Raw genomic sequence first — 15,540 nt, forward strand, 5'->3', positions numbered from 1 at the left:
GATTATAACCACAAGGCTGATTACTTTCCATTTGTTGGAAATATGGTAAACATTCAACACTGTTTCATACATTCATAACACTTTAAACTGTCATTATTTGACATGAAGCTAAATAATTAGGGTTTAAATCAAATGTTTTAAGTGTTGGGTTGATGCAATAGCTTCCTCTGCAAACTTGAATTAACCACAAGATAGTGTGACTAGCATCTTCATGATTCACTGTAATAAAGCATGACTGATAACTCACTGAGTAGAGGAGTGGATTGTGATTGCCACCTGCTGGGCCTTTAGGGAAACACCCATCCTGTGTCACTTTTCAACCACAACATGTCTGCTTTCATCCGCTCTGCATCCTCATTACGCCTTTATCTCATTCCTTCACTGCTGCGTTGCCTCTGGGGAAATTACGCAGACGTATTGCCCCGGCTTGGTGCTATACGCAGAGAAAAGGAAACAGCGCTGGTGAGTCACTTATTTGTCCAAAGCAGAGGGTCTCATGTTGTTAGAGGGGATTTAATTCAATACAGTGTACCAGAGATGCAAATAATAGTGTTAAATATCGAGCGGCTGCTGCCACATCATATGTAAAGGAGTACAGTTTGATAATACAAGAAAATCATATTTAATCTCCCTATAAACCTATACCGACCCCTGTGATACGGTTTCCTCTATAATGGCATTACAGTATATTCGTAGAAATTACACCATCTTGGGCTAAGAAAAGCAATACCAGTTATTTTATGAAACGTGGGTGGTATTTATTTTTATTCTTTCATTCTTTGTATGTAGTATGAATCATTTCTGGGCTGACATTTATACAACGTGACAACCGTGGCAGTGTGACAAGTTGACAACAGAGGGATACACGGCACCTTGGTGATGTTTTTTTAAAGAAGGTGCATACCATTACAATGTTCATCTTATACTGCCACTCACAAGACCAGATTTAATGTGTTTTTAAATGTCAGAGCAAAAATAAATCACAAAAATTAATTAGTTTTTGCTCACATTTTGGACACTTTGACATTAAAGCAGTACTATCAGGGGGACATAGTCACCATATCACATTTGTCTTTTATTTCACACACAAATATTAAGACATTACACACAAACTGGCACCCTTCCGACAACACAACAATACAAAAATCATCAGATGAAGATCCAGACATTCTTTAAATTGCACAACCAAGCAACATTGTAAACAAACAGACTGACATCTCATTTGATGGGCGAGTCCAGGATCTCTTGGTAATCCTGCCGCACGGCCCGGCTCACGCGGTACAGCTTGAGCCCCGTGAGGGTGAACACACTGACCATGACCACCAGCGCTCCCATCACGTCATAGACGGTCGGCACCATCCTCAGGACGATGAGCTGGAGGAACATGGCCACCACGAACTCCAGGTGCTGCACCGTGCTCACTAAGGCTGGATGAAACTTGTTTAGAGCATAGTAGACTCCGAGGAACGCCACGGTGGAGCAGATACAGATCCCAATTAAGTAGCCCCAGGTCTCCCCGTCCAGAGGAATGATTGGCTCCTGCATGACGAACATAGTGGAGGCTCCCCACACCGTGCCCGTCCAGCCGAAGGTAAAGAGCGCCGTCCACATGCTCACGCGCTCCTTGATGGATCTGTAGACGATCATGGAGAGGGCAGCGGTCAGGCCGGCCACCACTGTCATTGTGTAGCCAAATGCCTCCTTCCAGAAGCTCAGCCTGGACTTCTCCTCGCCCGCCACGTTGGGCACCATGACCAGGCACAGGCCGAACACGCTGCCCACCACCGTGACCACATCGGTGTAGCCCAGCCTCTCGTCCAGCAGCAGGAAGGCCAGGATGGCGCTGAACACCGTGGTGGAGGCCCGCCACATGATGGTGCCGTTACTGGGCGGTACTATCGCGAAGGAGGTGTAGGCGCAGGTGATTGAGATTACATTGCACACACCGTAGAAGAAGAGTCGCAACCGGTAGCCCTTAGGGCCAAAGGGCGCCTCGTGGTAGTAGAAGACCACCAGGATGGAGAGCAACTGGATCACGGAGCGGATGAAGAGCAGCTCCAGGGAGGGCACTTTGGAGCGGTCGGCTGCTAGACGAGTGATCAGAGCCACGCAGCCGTGAGCCACCGCTGCCCCGAACAGAGCCATCCAGGTCACTCTGGAGGCCAACACATTCGCCTCCCCGAAGCTCGCCAGCTGGCCCCCGACCCCCTTGTCTCTTTGCACACTTGGCTGCTTGGGCTGGGTCTCCATGGTGCCAAACAAAGTCCTGCTACCTTTGCTCTCCGACACCAGTTTCTTTCCCGTGTTAGCCTCCGCGAAGGCGCCAAACTCCTCAAAAGACGGCGCGTCATCGTAGCCCTCGTCGCCGGGCTGGGGGAAGTGTGTGGCGTATTTGACCGTCACCGTGTTGGGGTGGATCTTAACACGCTTTTTGGATCCATACTGCAGCGAGGATGAAGATCCATCCATGTTTCCTTACGCGTCAGAGCGGGTAACCTGGGAAAAAATACATTAAAGTAATTTTTTATTGTGCGGAAATAATATTCAAATATGTTCCAGTGGTGTGGTTTTATTCCCTTATCAACACAGAGCTTTTCTGAGTGTGTTTGCATAATTCACAAGTTCTTTTTTCAGAATCCACCCCTCACACCCCCCCCACGCACAGATAAAGCACACACTCACTGTAACACCCCTCTCCCTCTTACCTTTTCCACTCTGCCAAGCCTCACACTTGTGTTGTGTTACTTCTATATATAGGCTTTCCCATGAGAGCTCATACAAGCCAAGCAGCAAACACTGTGAGGATGATGCAGTCTGATGGGGATGATATTACATAACAGGAAACCACAGAGGGGACGATACATGAATGTGGGTCACCTATGAGATGAATGGACTTGCACACTATAAATTAACAAACACTGGGAGTGGGAAACGGATAAATCCATGGCTTGAAGGAGAGATGTTGCATGCTTTCAATGGGATTTGGTTTAAGGGTTAGATTATAATGCTGTAAAATAAAATACAGGGGGTAAAGATATTAGGACTAAATAACATTGCTGCAAGATTATTTAAACTACTACATTCATTCTGTCAATTTATTTTCCACACAGCATGATGTGAAACCACAAGGGGGCAGATGGGGACCCTTAAATGCCTCCTCTCCTCTTTCATGCGATTGCTCCTCCTTTTTTGAAATATGCAACTTGAACCTTAATAGGAAACGATGTTAATAAAATATTAAGTCGAGGGGAATTGGTAGAAAAGAATGCATTTTATAATTTTGTTTGAGAAAAATCCTTAAAAACCATGCATTTGGCGCGAATACCCAATTTAACGATGGTTTAGTATCTTAATCTTGCAAAACATGAAATTCAACGCGTTAATAAATGGACGATCGGGTCACGTGAACTATTCAAACCTAGTTTAATTAAGCTTCTGTCTTGCAAAGAGCGTCTTTCCGACCTAGATATTGAAAAATCGTAATCAACTATCATTTCCCCCTTGTTAAGCGTTTGCATAGTATTAATTGAGCTCAGAAAGAAACATCGTCTTACCTTTTTGATATCTGAATAGTTCCTAATGAAGCATGAACCCGGGTTTGTCTCATATATGAACACCTCGTTCTTGATCCTTACATTTGCTCAAGTGCCATTTCCCCATCTTCCCTCCTGGAGATGCTTATTTGTTCTCGACGCTGCTGCTGCTGCTGCTGCTTGAAACTGCTGTTGCTGAGGGCGATGATGATGATGATGGTGGTGGTGATGAAGCTGAAGCAGGGGGGGGGGGAGAAGCAACTGTCACTGTCACAGCCAGTGGTTTCTCCTCCTCATCCTCCTCCTCCTCCTCTCAGAGACTGATTCCCACCTCATTCGTCATCTCTCAGAAGGGAAAGGGAAGTGCGTCTGCAGCTCATCACCATCATGTCTCATGTTTATGGGATTTATGGGAAGGGGGAGATCTGATTTGTGTATGATTCACTCTCTTCGAGAAGTACTCAGATCTTGTACTTGAGTACAAGTAGAAGTAGAGTGTAGGAATACTCTGTTACAGTAAAAGTCATGCATCAAAATGTTCCTCAAGTAAAAGTAGAAGTACTCAGATCTTGTACTTGAGTAGTACCAGAGTGTAGGAATACTCTGTTACAGTAAAAGTCATGCATCAAAATGTTCCTCAAGCTCTTACCTCTTCTGTATCTGCTCATGTGCTTTTGCCTGTACAAATACAAATGCAATTCATGTTATTTAGTGTTGCAGCTTCTAGTGATTGGGAGTCCCATAATCCTCTCTGGTATCCTCTCATTTGCTCCAAGGAGACTGTCATTAGGCCGGTGTGAGAGATCATTTCACTTACTCCTCACAGCCAAGAGCAATAAATATCTGTTTTACTCCCGGAGGATCGCTTTAACCATCACTTTCGAAATACAATGATCTATTACCAGGCTTGGGGAGTAACGGATCACATGTGACGGGAGATTACAGTTACATTTAAAAAAAGAATTGGGGATTACTAATAGAATTTCAATGTTAGTATAAATAAATAAAATCTCTGAGTAGAGGACACATTTTTTATCCTAAATATCTTGGTTTCTTATTTTCTAAGGTCACATTGATCTGTTGTCTTACATAATACACTTAAAGTGGACCTATCATGCTATATTTGAATAATATATTGTAGGGCCATACCTATATAAAACATGTCTGTGAAGTTTTTTTTTCAAAATACCAAACAGATCATGCATTTGAGCCATGCCTCATTTCGCTCTATTTGCTCTTTTCCAGCCCTGTTTTTGCAAGGGCTGATTCTGTGAGAAGTCTTCTTCGCTGCGTTTGTGGCAGACTACAGCGCCACTTACAGGCCTGGCATATGTACTACAGCGTCGACAGCGCTTTCGAGCGGCAATGGCCGTGGCCCAACCCCCCATTCCCCTGATAGGTGGAGAGTTGCCCATATAGGCGGAGCTCCCTGTATCTGACGTCAGAACAATTTCAAATCTGTATCTGCTCCGTTGCAGCCCCGTTTTTAGAGATTTGGGTATGGAGGAAAAGAGAGAGGGTTGTGTTTTCTGACACTTGCTGAGTTCCCTGGAACACCGGGGACACATATTCATGTATAAAAGACGTACAAAAGTGCATTTTGCATGATAGGTCCCCTTTAAGTTAAAAACATCCTATTGATATTTCTTATCTCTTGTATTTATTTGCAATGCATTTGAAGTAATCAAAAAGTAATGAGGTTACATTACTTTTATATTTGGATACTCAGATTAGATTACATTTTCTTACAGGTAAATTTCTTGTAACATAATACATATTTAAAGTAACCTTCCAACCCTGCATTGCAACAAGGAAGCCATACGTACTGAATACTGATGGAGAACATCACATTAAAGACCAGCTGACTGCTAGCTGATGAAAGACAGACGAACATCTGTAGTCACTTCAAGACGGGAGAAATTGAAGGCACTAAAATTAGATTGTTCAGGTTTACCCCCCAGGCAATGCAACAGGAAACTCGGCTGCTAATTGAGATAATTTGTGCTGACTGTGATTTTAATTGTCGCGGAGCACTGAGGAAGGTGATTTGTGATGTAGCTGCAATTATTCCTGTGTCAACATTTACACTGAGCTTTTAACAGTGAACACATCAGGGAATATGAACTTTAGAGCACATTAGTCATTACAGGGGGCAATACATGTAGTATTTAACTACCCTAACCCTAACCCTAATTAGTCTTTAGTGTCATGACTGAAGTTAATTATTAAAGGGGCCCTATTCTGCTCTTCTTCAGGTGTATATCAGTATGTAGTGTCTCTACTTTAAAGAGTCCTCTCCTGCTGATGTTCAGGTGTATATCAGTATGTAGTGTCTCTACTTTAAAGAGTCCTCTCCTGCTGATGTTCAGGTGTATATCAGTATGTAGTGTCTCTACTTTAAAGAGTCCTCTCCTGCTGATGTTCAGGTGTATATCAGTATGTAGTGTCTCTACTTTAAAGAGTCCTCTCCTGCTGATGTTCAGGTGTATATCAGTATGTAGTGTCTCTACTTTAAAGAGTCCTCTCCTGCTGATGTTCAGGTGTATATCAGTATGTAGTGTCTCTACTTTAAAGAGTCCTCTCCTGCTAATGTTCAGGTGTATATCAGTATGTAGTGTCTCTACTTTAAAGAGTCCTCTCCTGCTGATGTTCAGGTGTATATCAGTATGTAGTGTCTCTACTTTAAAGAGTCCTCTCCTGCTGATGTTCAGGTGTATATCAGTATGTAGTGTCTCTACTTTAAAGAGTCCTCTCCTGCTGATGTTCAGGTGTATATCAGTATGTAGTGTCTCTACTTTAAAGAGTCCTCTCCTGCTGATGTTCAGGTGTATATCAGTGTGCAGTGTCTCTACTTTAAAGAGTCCTATAGAGGCGTTTCAGGCCGGGAAAACCCTATAAATCACTATTGGGCCTCTTGGCTCTGATGGAGGATGAATATTAAAGATAATTGGCATATAACTACTTGGGCTTGTCATATTTTTCCGTCATATATATTCTCATTCTGACTCTGATTTATGTGTTATCCAGATTCTTTGGAAAATGTCAATGAATAATTTAAAGCAATACATATATCACTCACCGAATCTGTTGCTGTGACTGAAAATTAGGCCAAATCTGTTGCATTAAAGTAAAAAGCGCTAATATATGTGTATATGTTATGAATATATGAATTTGAAACTGCCTGAGCATCCAGTGCCTGTGCCACAGAATTAAGTCAAGTGATTAAAAAAGAAACCACTTCCCCAAACTGCCTCACACAGCTCATTTAACCACTGTAAAACTGGGAAGCAATATCACCGTCTACTTTCATTTTACCAAATTCAAGGATAGTTTCTACTGAACAAAAATTCAGACTATTGCAGTTCAAGGATCTTCTAATATCTCACTTTACAGAGGACCAAGTCTATTGAATATCTCTAGGAGCATGTTAAGCTTCCCTAATCCTGACTGCACTCAGGCAGCTTTAGCAGGTGCATTACTTAAGATATATAAGTGTATTGATTGTGTTGTATATCATATAAGTAGCTTGTATACTTCATATTGCCCGAGCTCATTAGCTAAATGTGTGGACAATTTAAAACAGATGTGAGCACATAATGAAGACTAATTACAGGTGACAGCATTGTTATTATGCCCTGCAGTGCACAACGTTTACAGCAGGTTTGAAGAACCCAGCTTATATAACAAATAATTATGTAGTATTAACTCGAGTGAAAACATCAAGTCATGTGCAAAGCTTTGTTCTTTTTCTGTGAGGAGGAAGTATCAATGAGGTTGTGCACTGATAAGTAAATCGCAGCACCAAGATGCTCCCATTTAAAACACGTTTCCACGACATTTTAAAGCACTTTTACCCAGGATTCAAGCACCTTTCCTGGCTTGTAAAGTGCTGTGATGCGCCCTGGAAGTGTCACACTATTTAAACAATGTTTACCCAGGATTCAAGCACCTTTCCTGGCTTGTAAAGTGCTGTGATGCGCCCTGGAAGTGTCACACTATTTAAACAATGTTTACCCAGGATTCAAGCACCTTTCCTGGCTTGTAAAGTGCTGTGATGCAGCCTGTTCTCTGGGTACAGTCTTGTTGTTTTTCCCACAGACACTTTACTTAATAGACTTTTGCCAAATTGACATTTCATGCATTTTTATTTGTTTGACTATGCAAGCTGTTTTCTGGCTTTCAAATATTTCAAATATGGGCAGAAACCTTTGCAGCATAGTAACTCAAAGCAGCTACAATTCCTCACCTGTCACCTCACATTTCTCTTACTCTATTCTACAATTTCTTTCAACAAGGTGTTTTTCTCTGGAAATGGACTCTTGGTTTACAGCCACTGGCTTCTTGGTGAGCATTATCTAAAAGCCTGGTGTGTTTTATATTGATCACATGTGTTGCTCATTTGTCTCCCGATTGGCGCTCAGACCATCCGTCAATGATTAGACATCTCAGTTATATTGTCCGGAAACGACAAACCACCATCCCTTTACACTGACTGACAGGCTGATACAGCAATTTAAGGATCGGGAACATTGGGAAGGTGAGAGCAGGGCTGTCATAGAGTAAATGGAAGATGGCTTAAATAGGCAATTTGTGTTGTGAGAAAATAGATGTGCTTGGTTCACCTATAGGGCTTAGGAAAGATAGAACCATATTGAATGAGTTAAAGCAAGCCTGACATTTTCCTTATTAACCAAAAAGACCAATGCGATATATCTACAAGCAGGAGAGGCATATTCGACTTTGCATACACATGTAAACCCAGTGGATTTGAATGATTCAAAGCAGACATCCGCTCTGTTTGCAGGAACACACTGGACACACACTCAGTGCTACCTCTCTCTGAACACCTCTCTGTTCTCTTGTCTATTTGCTGAACCCAAAATCAAACAGTGCCTCAGTCTTCTATGAATCATAAATGGGCCAACTCAGCGGTTTGTCCTAAAGCCATTCTTAATTATGTATGAGCTGAGGACGACTTGTAAAAAGTGAGATTCATTTCTGGCTTTGATTCTCTTTGACCCTGACCAAAAAACAATTTGTTCCCCAATCAATTTTCACAAAAGCAGCCTGGACTCCTTTGTTCACTCCAACACATTGTACGTGATAGTCTAAGGGGCGGGACATCTCTAAGTGATTGACTAATCACAACAGAGCCGACCAGCTAACCAATCAGAGCAGACTGGGCTCTGGTTTCAGACAGAGGGTGAAATATCCTTAAGTCCTTAAAGTAGTTATTACAACTCAAAATAAACACAAACTGAGTATAACCTCAACCAGAGCCCAGTCATACCCCAGAGTTATGCAGCATATAGAGGAGTTCATTGACCATGTGGTGCTCTGACAGGAAAATGATGGAAGAGCCCACTGTACCTCAATGTTTATTTATATAGCCCAATATCACAAATGTTACATTTGTCTCAGTGGACTTCACAGTTTGTACAGAATATCAGTATGACAATACGACACCCTCTGTCCTTAGATCCTCTGTCCTTAGACCCTCTGTCCTTAGACCCTCTGTCCTTAGACCCTCTGTCCTTAGACCCTCTGTCCTTAGACCCTCACCTCGTACAAGGAAACACTTCCAGAGAAAAACCCACAGTTTAAAGGGGAACATGGGAGAAACCTCAGGGAGAGCAGCAGAGGAGGGATCCCTCTCCCAGGACGGACAGACGTGCAATAGATGCCGTGTGTAAATCGAAAAGATAATACATTAACAACATAGGTAGACCAAATGTTTGGAAATGCATGTGTCTATAATAAGAAGATGAATCCACGAGGATGTCAACAATCCTGTGGGAGCCATCAGGGAAGTAGCATGATGAGAGTCAGGCAGGACCACAGAATCCAGGACTCAGATCAGGACTCAGGACTCAGGGTCAGCCACGACTCAGGATCCCAGCGTAGATAGACACCAAAAAGAAGTGTGGGGGAAGCTGGGTTATTCGGAACATGAGAGTACACAGGTACAGACAGACAGAAGGAAGAAGTAAGGTGTCCCCCGACAGTCTAAGCCTAGCAGCAAAACTAGGGGCTGAATCTAATCAGCCCTAATGTATCCCTCTAAATGTATTAGTTCTTTGTGCAATCACACTGAATCACAATAACTGTTTAAAAGATCTACTTTAACAATCATAAAATCACCATCCACAAATATCCGAGCGCTTATTTATCCTACATTCTTCAAGAAATACTTCCTACTTACTCTCAAGGAGAAAGCAGTTGCTAGACTTTTCCAACACACTCCTGATCAAACATGTACGCATTTCAGCAGCTGATGAGTTTAACACATTATTTCTGTGCTGTGATATCATCAGTTCACAGCAGCCGGAGCTGGGTACAATCCTGAGGCTCCAGCAGCTGTTAATTGTCTTTCAGTCTTGTTCTTTCTGCTATGAGATTTGGCCGTGCCTGTGAGAGCTCTTGATAACACACAAGTCAGTAAAGCTTTTAATTGTTTCTGAGAGAATTTCGAATCAGAGCGACATTTGGCAGGATCCGTCTGTCATCACTTTCTGACGTCTCACGGCAAATTGTTGCCGCCCCTTTGAGACTTGAATTAGCCTGATTGAGTTTTAGCAGCAGATGGATCAGTTTAACATTTGTCTCGTCTGTTTTCTGCACGTAATTGGCGCGAGGGCAGATGTGTCATCGTGTGTGTGTGTGTGTGTGTGTGTGTGTGTGTGTGTGTGTGTGTGTGTGTGTGTGTGTGTGTGTGTGTGTGTGTTGCATAGGTTTGTTCCTATGTGTTTAACTGCATGAACACAAAGACATCTGATGTGCATTTTATGTGCATACATACATTGTTGTTTGTATACATGTGGTCCAATATTACAAATGACATTTCAGGCATGGGGGAACACAGGAATTGTAGCCTTTTCAGACCATTTACATGCACAAAAACCTACATGACACACTACAGGAAATGGAAAACCCAAAATGCATAGAGCAAGAAAGGAAAAACAAATGATTCCTTGCATGTCCTAGAAAACTATTTTCTTCTCTCTCTTAAAATAACACAGAAACGGCCATCTGGCACATGTGAACTTGCTGTTTTGCCTCAGGTGCTTCAACCTGACATCAGAGTCTGTGATCAGGACATTTCTGGTTTTCATTAGCCTCCACTTAAAGCTCTTTAGCTTTCTGCCAGACCTGTGAGGCTGGAGCCTTCGTGTGTGTGTGTGTGATAGTGTGTGTTTGTGCTGATCCATAATGCATAATGCTTCTGATGTGAGGATGCCCTTTTCCTTTGCATCTGTCTGCCCCTTACAACCTTACATCTCCTCTGATTCCCCCAAAATCGCTTCATTAAATGTACAATTAATGTAAATGTCGTAACTCATTATCATGCTGCAACAGATGCTGTTTTATTCAAAGTCCTGTCATGTTCTCCGGCTAGATAGAGAGAGATAAAGACTGTGGAGAGGTAGCTGTGTTGCGTTTGGTGTCATCACAGTGCAGCAGCGACAAAAGCATGTATTAAAGTCGGGGTGCATCCATCACGCTGTTATGGAGATGTTTGAGTCATATTATGAGGTGCAAAATGAACCGAACTCTGCATAAATCATGCTGTGTGAGAGAGCATACAGTCCTGCAGTTGCTGTAGAAACAGAGAATAACCAACAGGATCAAAGTGTTTTATGATAGTTCGTGCAGAAAAGGCTGTAGTGTGACGCTGTTATGCATCTTCATCAGTCGTAGTATTGATTATGAGGCCGGCAGTTGGAGAAAGGATGTGAGTATCCAATTTACGATATCGACTCAAATCAATTCAAGCGTTCAATTATGTGTCCATTAAATTAAATGGCTTGTAAGTCTTCTTGTTACACACTAGCACTGTATACAGATAAGTTGCTGAAATTCCTGAGTTGATTAACAGAACAAAAATGTGGCTAGGTAGTCATATTCTTTAAAAGAGGCCCTATAACGCAAAAAATACAAAAACATTTTATTTAACAAGCGCTTTATCAGGTGCTTTATTAAGAGCCGCTTTCAAACCAAGTACTTTGCCGTACTTAGTTCCCAGTACTTAGTTCCCCCATGGAACTAAAGAGCAGATAGCGTTCACACCGGAATAAGTATGAGGGAAGATTACGCAAATGAAACCGCCGACGTCACTTCTTCTTCTTCTGCTTTGGGTTTACTGGCAGGCCGCAAACAACTTCACGGCGTATACTGCCACCCGAAGTCCCCGGGCCGGAAGTCCCAGCAGCTTCGACTGAAGCCTTCCGAGTAAATCGCCAGAACGCCAACACCTCCTCATCTCCACCTAAAGTTGTGTTGCCATAAGTTATTCTCTCTCCGTTGGTGCGCTGGGCTAATGCTAATGCTAATAATGCTAATGCCAGCAAATAAAATGGGCGGCTTCACAAAACTTTTCAGAGTTATACGGAGCGTGGTTTGCAATTCGCCCAGCCAATCAGAAATTGGAACTTTTTTCTCCCCAGGAAAGTACCTGCTCTCTAGCAGGCACTGAAACGGGGGGGGGGAAAGTTCTCATGAAGTAAGTTCTCTTTTTGGTGTGAACGCAAAATCCCAGGAACTATCAGAACTAAAAGGGAATGGACGGGGAAAAGTACTCCGGTGTGAAAGCGCCTAAGGACGCTTTACAGAGGTACAAGAACACCTTTGATCATAAGGACACAGCATTAATCATTAAAAGCTAGTCTGGAAAGGTGAGTTTTGGTCCTTATTTTGAAGGTGTAACACACTACAGTCTCCAAAAAGCCTAATTGGGCTTCTTGAATTGCTTGTGTGCATTGAAAAAGAGTCATTACATGGTATAATATCTCTGTTTCTCAACAAGAACCCCCCCAGGTAGTACATTTGATGAATGCACCTCATACTGGAGAGCTTGTTTTGCACACTAGCGATTCCTCAGAGGACTTTGAAGGACACCTTTTATTCTCAGGGTAGCACTCAATCCGCTGTTGCTCTGAGATTGATTTTATTCTGGCCTTTGGTGGAGGTGGAGGTGGAGGTGGAGGTGGAGGTGGAGGTGGAGGAGTTCGCCTCGACAGCCCTCCCCTGAGACAGCGCTGTAAAACAGAATATCTTATCGATCCGTTTTCCTTTCATCGCTTTGTACGAGAACTGTAGTGATAGTATTCATGCACCTCTTGTATTGAATACAGGTTGTAAGGATTGCTGATTCTCACCTGATTTGAAGGCTAAATTAATAAATGGTGAGATGGTGGACTTTATGATATTAAATCACTTTTTCAACCCGAGAATTGAAGCGTAATAAGCTTTCATTGTCACGTTACCATGCTCCTGGCATTTCTTTTCACTAGGCATCTACAGCTGGATGAATGTCCCTCAGGTGTGTGTGACCTTTGTACGTGAAATCTGAACAAAACGTTTGAAGCGGCTACATCTTCCAGGAAAGAGCTAAATGTCAGGCCTGGGTCTCAAATGATTGACTATAGTCTAAGGAAAGTCTGAGGCGTTCAGCGTGGTCTCTTCACCTTTTGGTAAAGCACTCAGACTATATATTACATTTAAACCACATTTCAGTGCTCTCTTTTGTATGAAATGTTCTTGTGAAATGTATTTGCATATTCAAATCAAAGTTTTCATGAGAAAGGTCAACATTGACAGAAAGTTGATAATATAACATCCCTTTAAGCGTAATTAAGCATCAAATAATGATTACTCTGACTATTGATTTATTTGCCAATCAATCTTATTTTGGGTAGCGCTCAAACAAATTGTAAGTGATAGGCTAAGAGGCGGGACATCTCTAAGGTTTTAGACAGAGGGTGGAAAGAGTATGAGAAAAATAAAGAGCTTTTTGAACTTTAAAGCATGGAGACATGTCACAGTAGAGACACTACATACTGATATACACCTGAATATCAGCAGGAGAGGACTCTTTAAAGTAGAGACACTACATACTGGTATACACCTGAACATCAGCAGGAGAGGACTCTTTAAAGTAGAGACACTACACACTGATATACACCTGAATATCAGCAGGAGAGGACTCTTTAAAGTAGAGACACTACATATTGATATACACCTGAACATCAGCAGGAGAGGACTCTTTAAAGTAGACACACTACATACTGATATACACCTGACCATCAGCAGGAGAGGACTCTTTAAAGTAGACACACTACATACTGATATACACCTGACCATCAGCAGGAGAGGACTCTTTAAAGTAGAGACACTACATACTGATATACACCTGAACATTAGCAGGAGAGGACTCTTTAAAGTAGAGACACTACATACTGATATACACCTGAACATCAGCAGGAGAGGACTCTTTAAAGTAGAGACACTACATACTGATATACACCTGAACATCAGCAGGAGAGGACTCTTTAAAGTAGAGACACTACATACTGATATACACCTGAACATCAGCAGGAGAGGACTCTTTAAAGTAGAGACACTACATACTGATATACACCTGAACATCAGCAGGAGAGGACTCTTTAAAGTAGAGACACTACATACTGATATACACCTGAACATCAGCAGGAGAGGACTCTTTAAAGTAGACACACTACATACTGATATACACCTGAACATCAGCAGGAGAGGACTCTTTAAAGTAGACACACTACATACTGATATACACCTGAACATCAGCAGGAGAGGACTCTTTAAAGTAGACACACTACATACTGATATACACCTGACCATCAGCAGGAGAGGACTCTTTAAAGTAGAGACACTACATACTGATATACACCTGAACATCAGCAGGAGAGGACTCTTTAAAGTAGAGACACTACATACTGATATACACCTGAACATCAGCAGAAGAGGACTCTTTAAAGTAGACACACTACATACTGATATACACCTGAACATCAGCAGAAGAGGACTCTTTAAAGTAGACATACTACATACTGATATACACCTGAACAGAAAGTAGAACATTTGCATAATAGGGCCCCTTTAATGCATATTCTGCAGCCAGATTATCAGAGGAGAGCACAACCCATTATTTTTCAGAGAATCAATCATCATCTGCATCATAAAAGTGTTGTCTGAAGATGGAGTAGTGGGAATACGGGCGGTCAGAGAGCGAGTCGATTTACTCGGTATATTATGGACTCCATGTGAGAGTTAAATCAAAATCCTACTATTCATCATTCTGTGTACTGTCACTCCACATAATGAGAATATATTGATGTAGCATTGAAGTGAAATACTAGGTGTTTAATAGAAAGGGGAAAGCTAGGCTCAAAGCTTGTTGTGGGAACATAATTTAGATTCCTTGCAATTTCACAATTTAAATTATGGGTCTTAGTAAATACCACACAAACAAACAGGCTCTGCCTGTGGTGCTAAAACTCATTACTCTCTGTAATAGAGCTCTGTAAACTTATACAAACTTCATATTTGAGACTGGATTTGGAGCTTTGAGCTATATGCTAACATCATGCTCACAATAATCACGTTAACATCTTTGTTTAGAATGTTATCATGCTAATATTTGACAATTAGTACTACACACAAAGCTCATTAGGTTTAAGTCTTAATATGTTGTCATTCAAATACCAAGGTGAGTAGATCTCAGCCTCTGGGGACCATGAATGTACAGAAAGACGAAGCAGAAAGTGCAAAATGTCCTGAAAATCCTTCCAATATTTACAGAAATTGGCTATTTTTTCCATTATTTTCACCCAAAGTGACGAACGGACACATTTTCTGGCAGCAATTGCCACCATCCCTGGAGCGATGCCTCTAGCGTGGCTAAAAATACACCATTGAGCCACACAGTCGCAAAAACGACAATTATCCATCGTTACTGTGAACATGGGCACTGCATTTTGTTACCTCATACATCACGGCACTCTAAACAAGTGCACAAAATGTGTATTAATCACAGCTGAAATGAGTTCCCAATAAAAGCCTTCAGAAGTGAATAAAACGACAGGGCTCAGCTGCGGAAAATGACTATAATAAAGTATGTTTTCGAAGCAGGAGAAGACACGATTAAATAAATATGAATGGTCTCTGGGCTGAGAGCCAGGAAGTCAGAAAGTAC

The 15,540-nt window shown here is 42.0% G+C and overlaps 1 protein-coding gene across 2 annotated transcripts; it reads right to left on the minus strand.

Moving 5' to 3' along the window:
• Positions 1–736: 736 nt before the first annotated feature.
• Positions 737–3,764, minus strand: slc35g2b (solute carrier family 35 member G2b). Of its 2 annotated transcripts, none has more exons than XM_034146280.1 (2): positions 3,636–3,764; positions 737–2,496 (listed from the first exon to the last, which is right to left on the minus strand). In XM_034146280.1, the coding sequence occupies exon 2, from the start codon at positions 2,467–2,469 to the stop codon at positions 1,219–1,221; it is 1,251 nt and encodes a 416-aa protein (XP_034002171.1). In that variant the 5' UTR covers positions 2,470–2,496; positions 3,636–3,764; the 3' UTR covers positions 737–1,218. The 2 variants fall into 2 exon arrangements, with proteins under 2 accessions (XP_034002171.1, XP_034002165.1); XM_034146274.1 differs by having other exon boundaries at positions 3,555–3,745.
• Between the last annotated feature and the right edge of the window lie 11,776 nt (positions 3,765–15,540).

The sequence above is a fragment of the Trematomus bernacchii genome, unplaced genomic scaffold (assembly GCF_902827165.1).
Source record: "Trematomus bernacchii unplaced genomic scaffold, fTreBer1.1, whole genome shotgun sequence".
In the NCBI taxonomy this organism is placed as follows: Eukaryota; Metazoa; Chordata; class Actinopteri; order Perciformes; family Nototheniidae; genus Trematomus; species Trematomus bernacchii.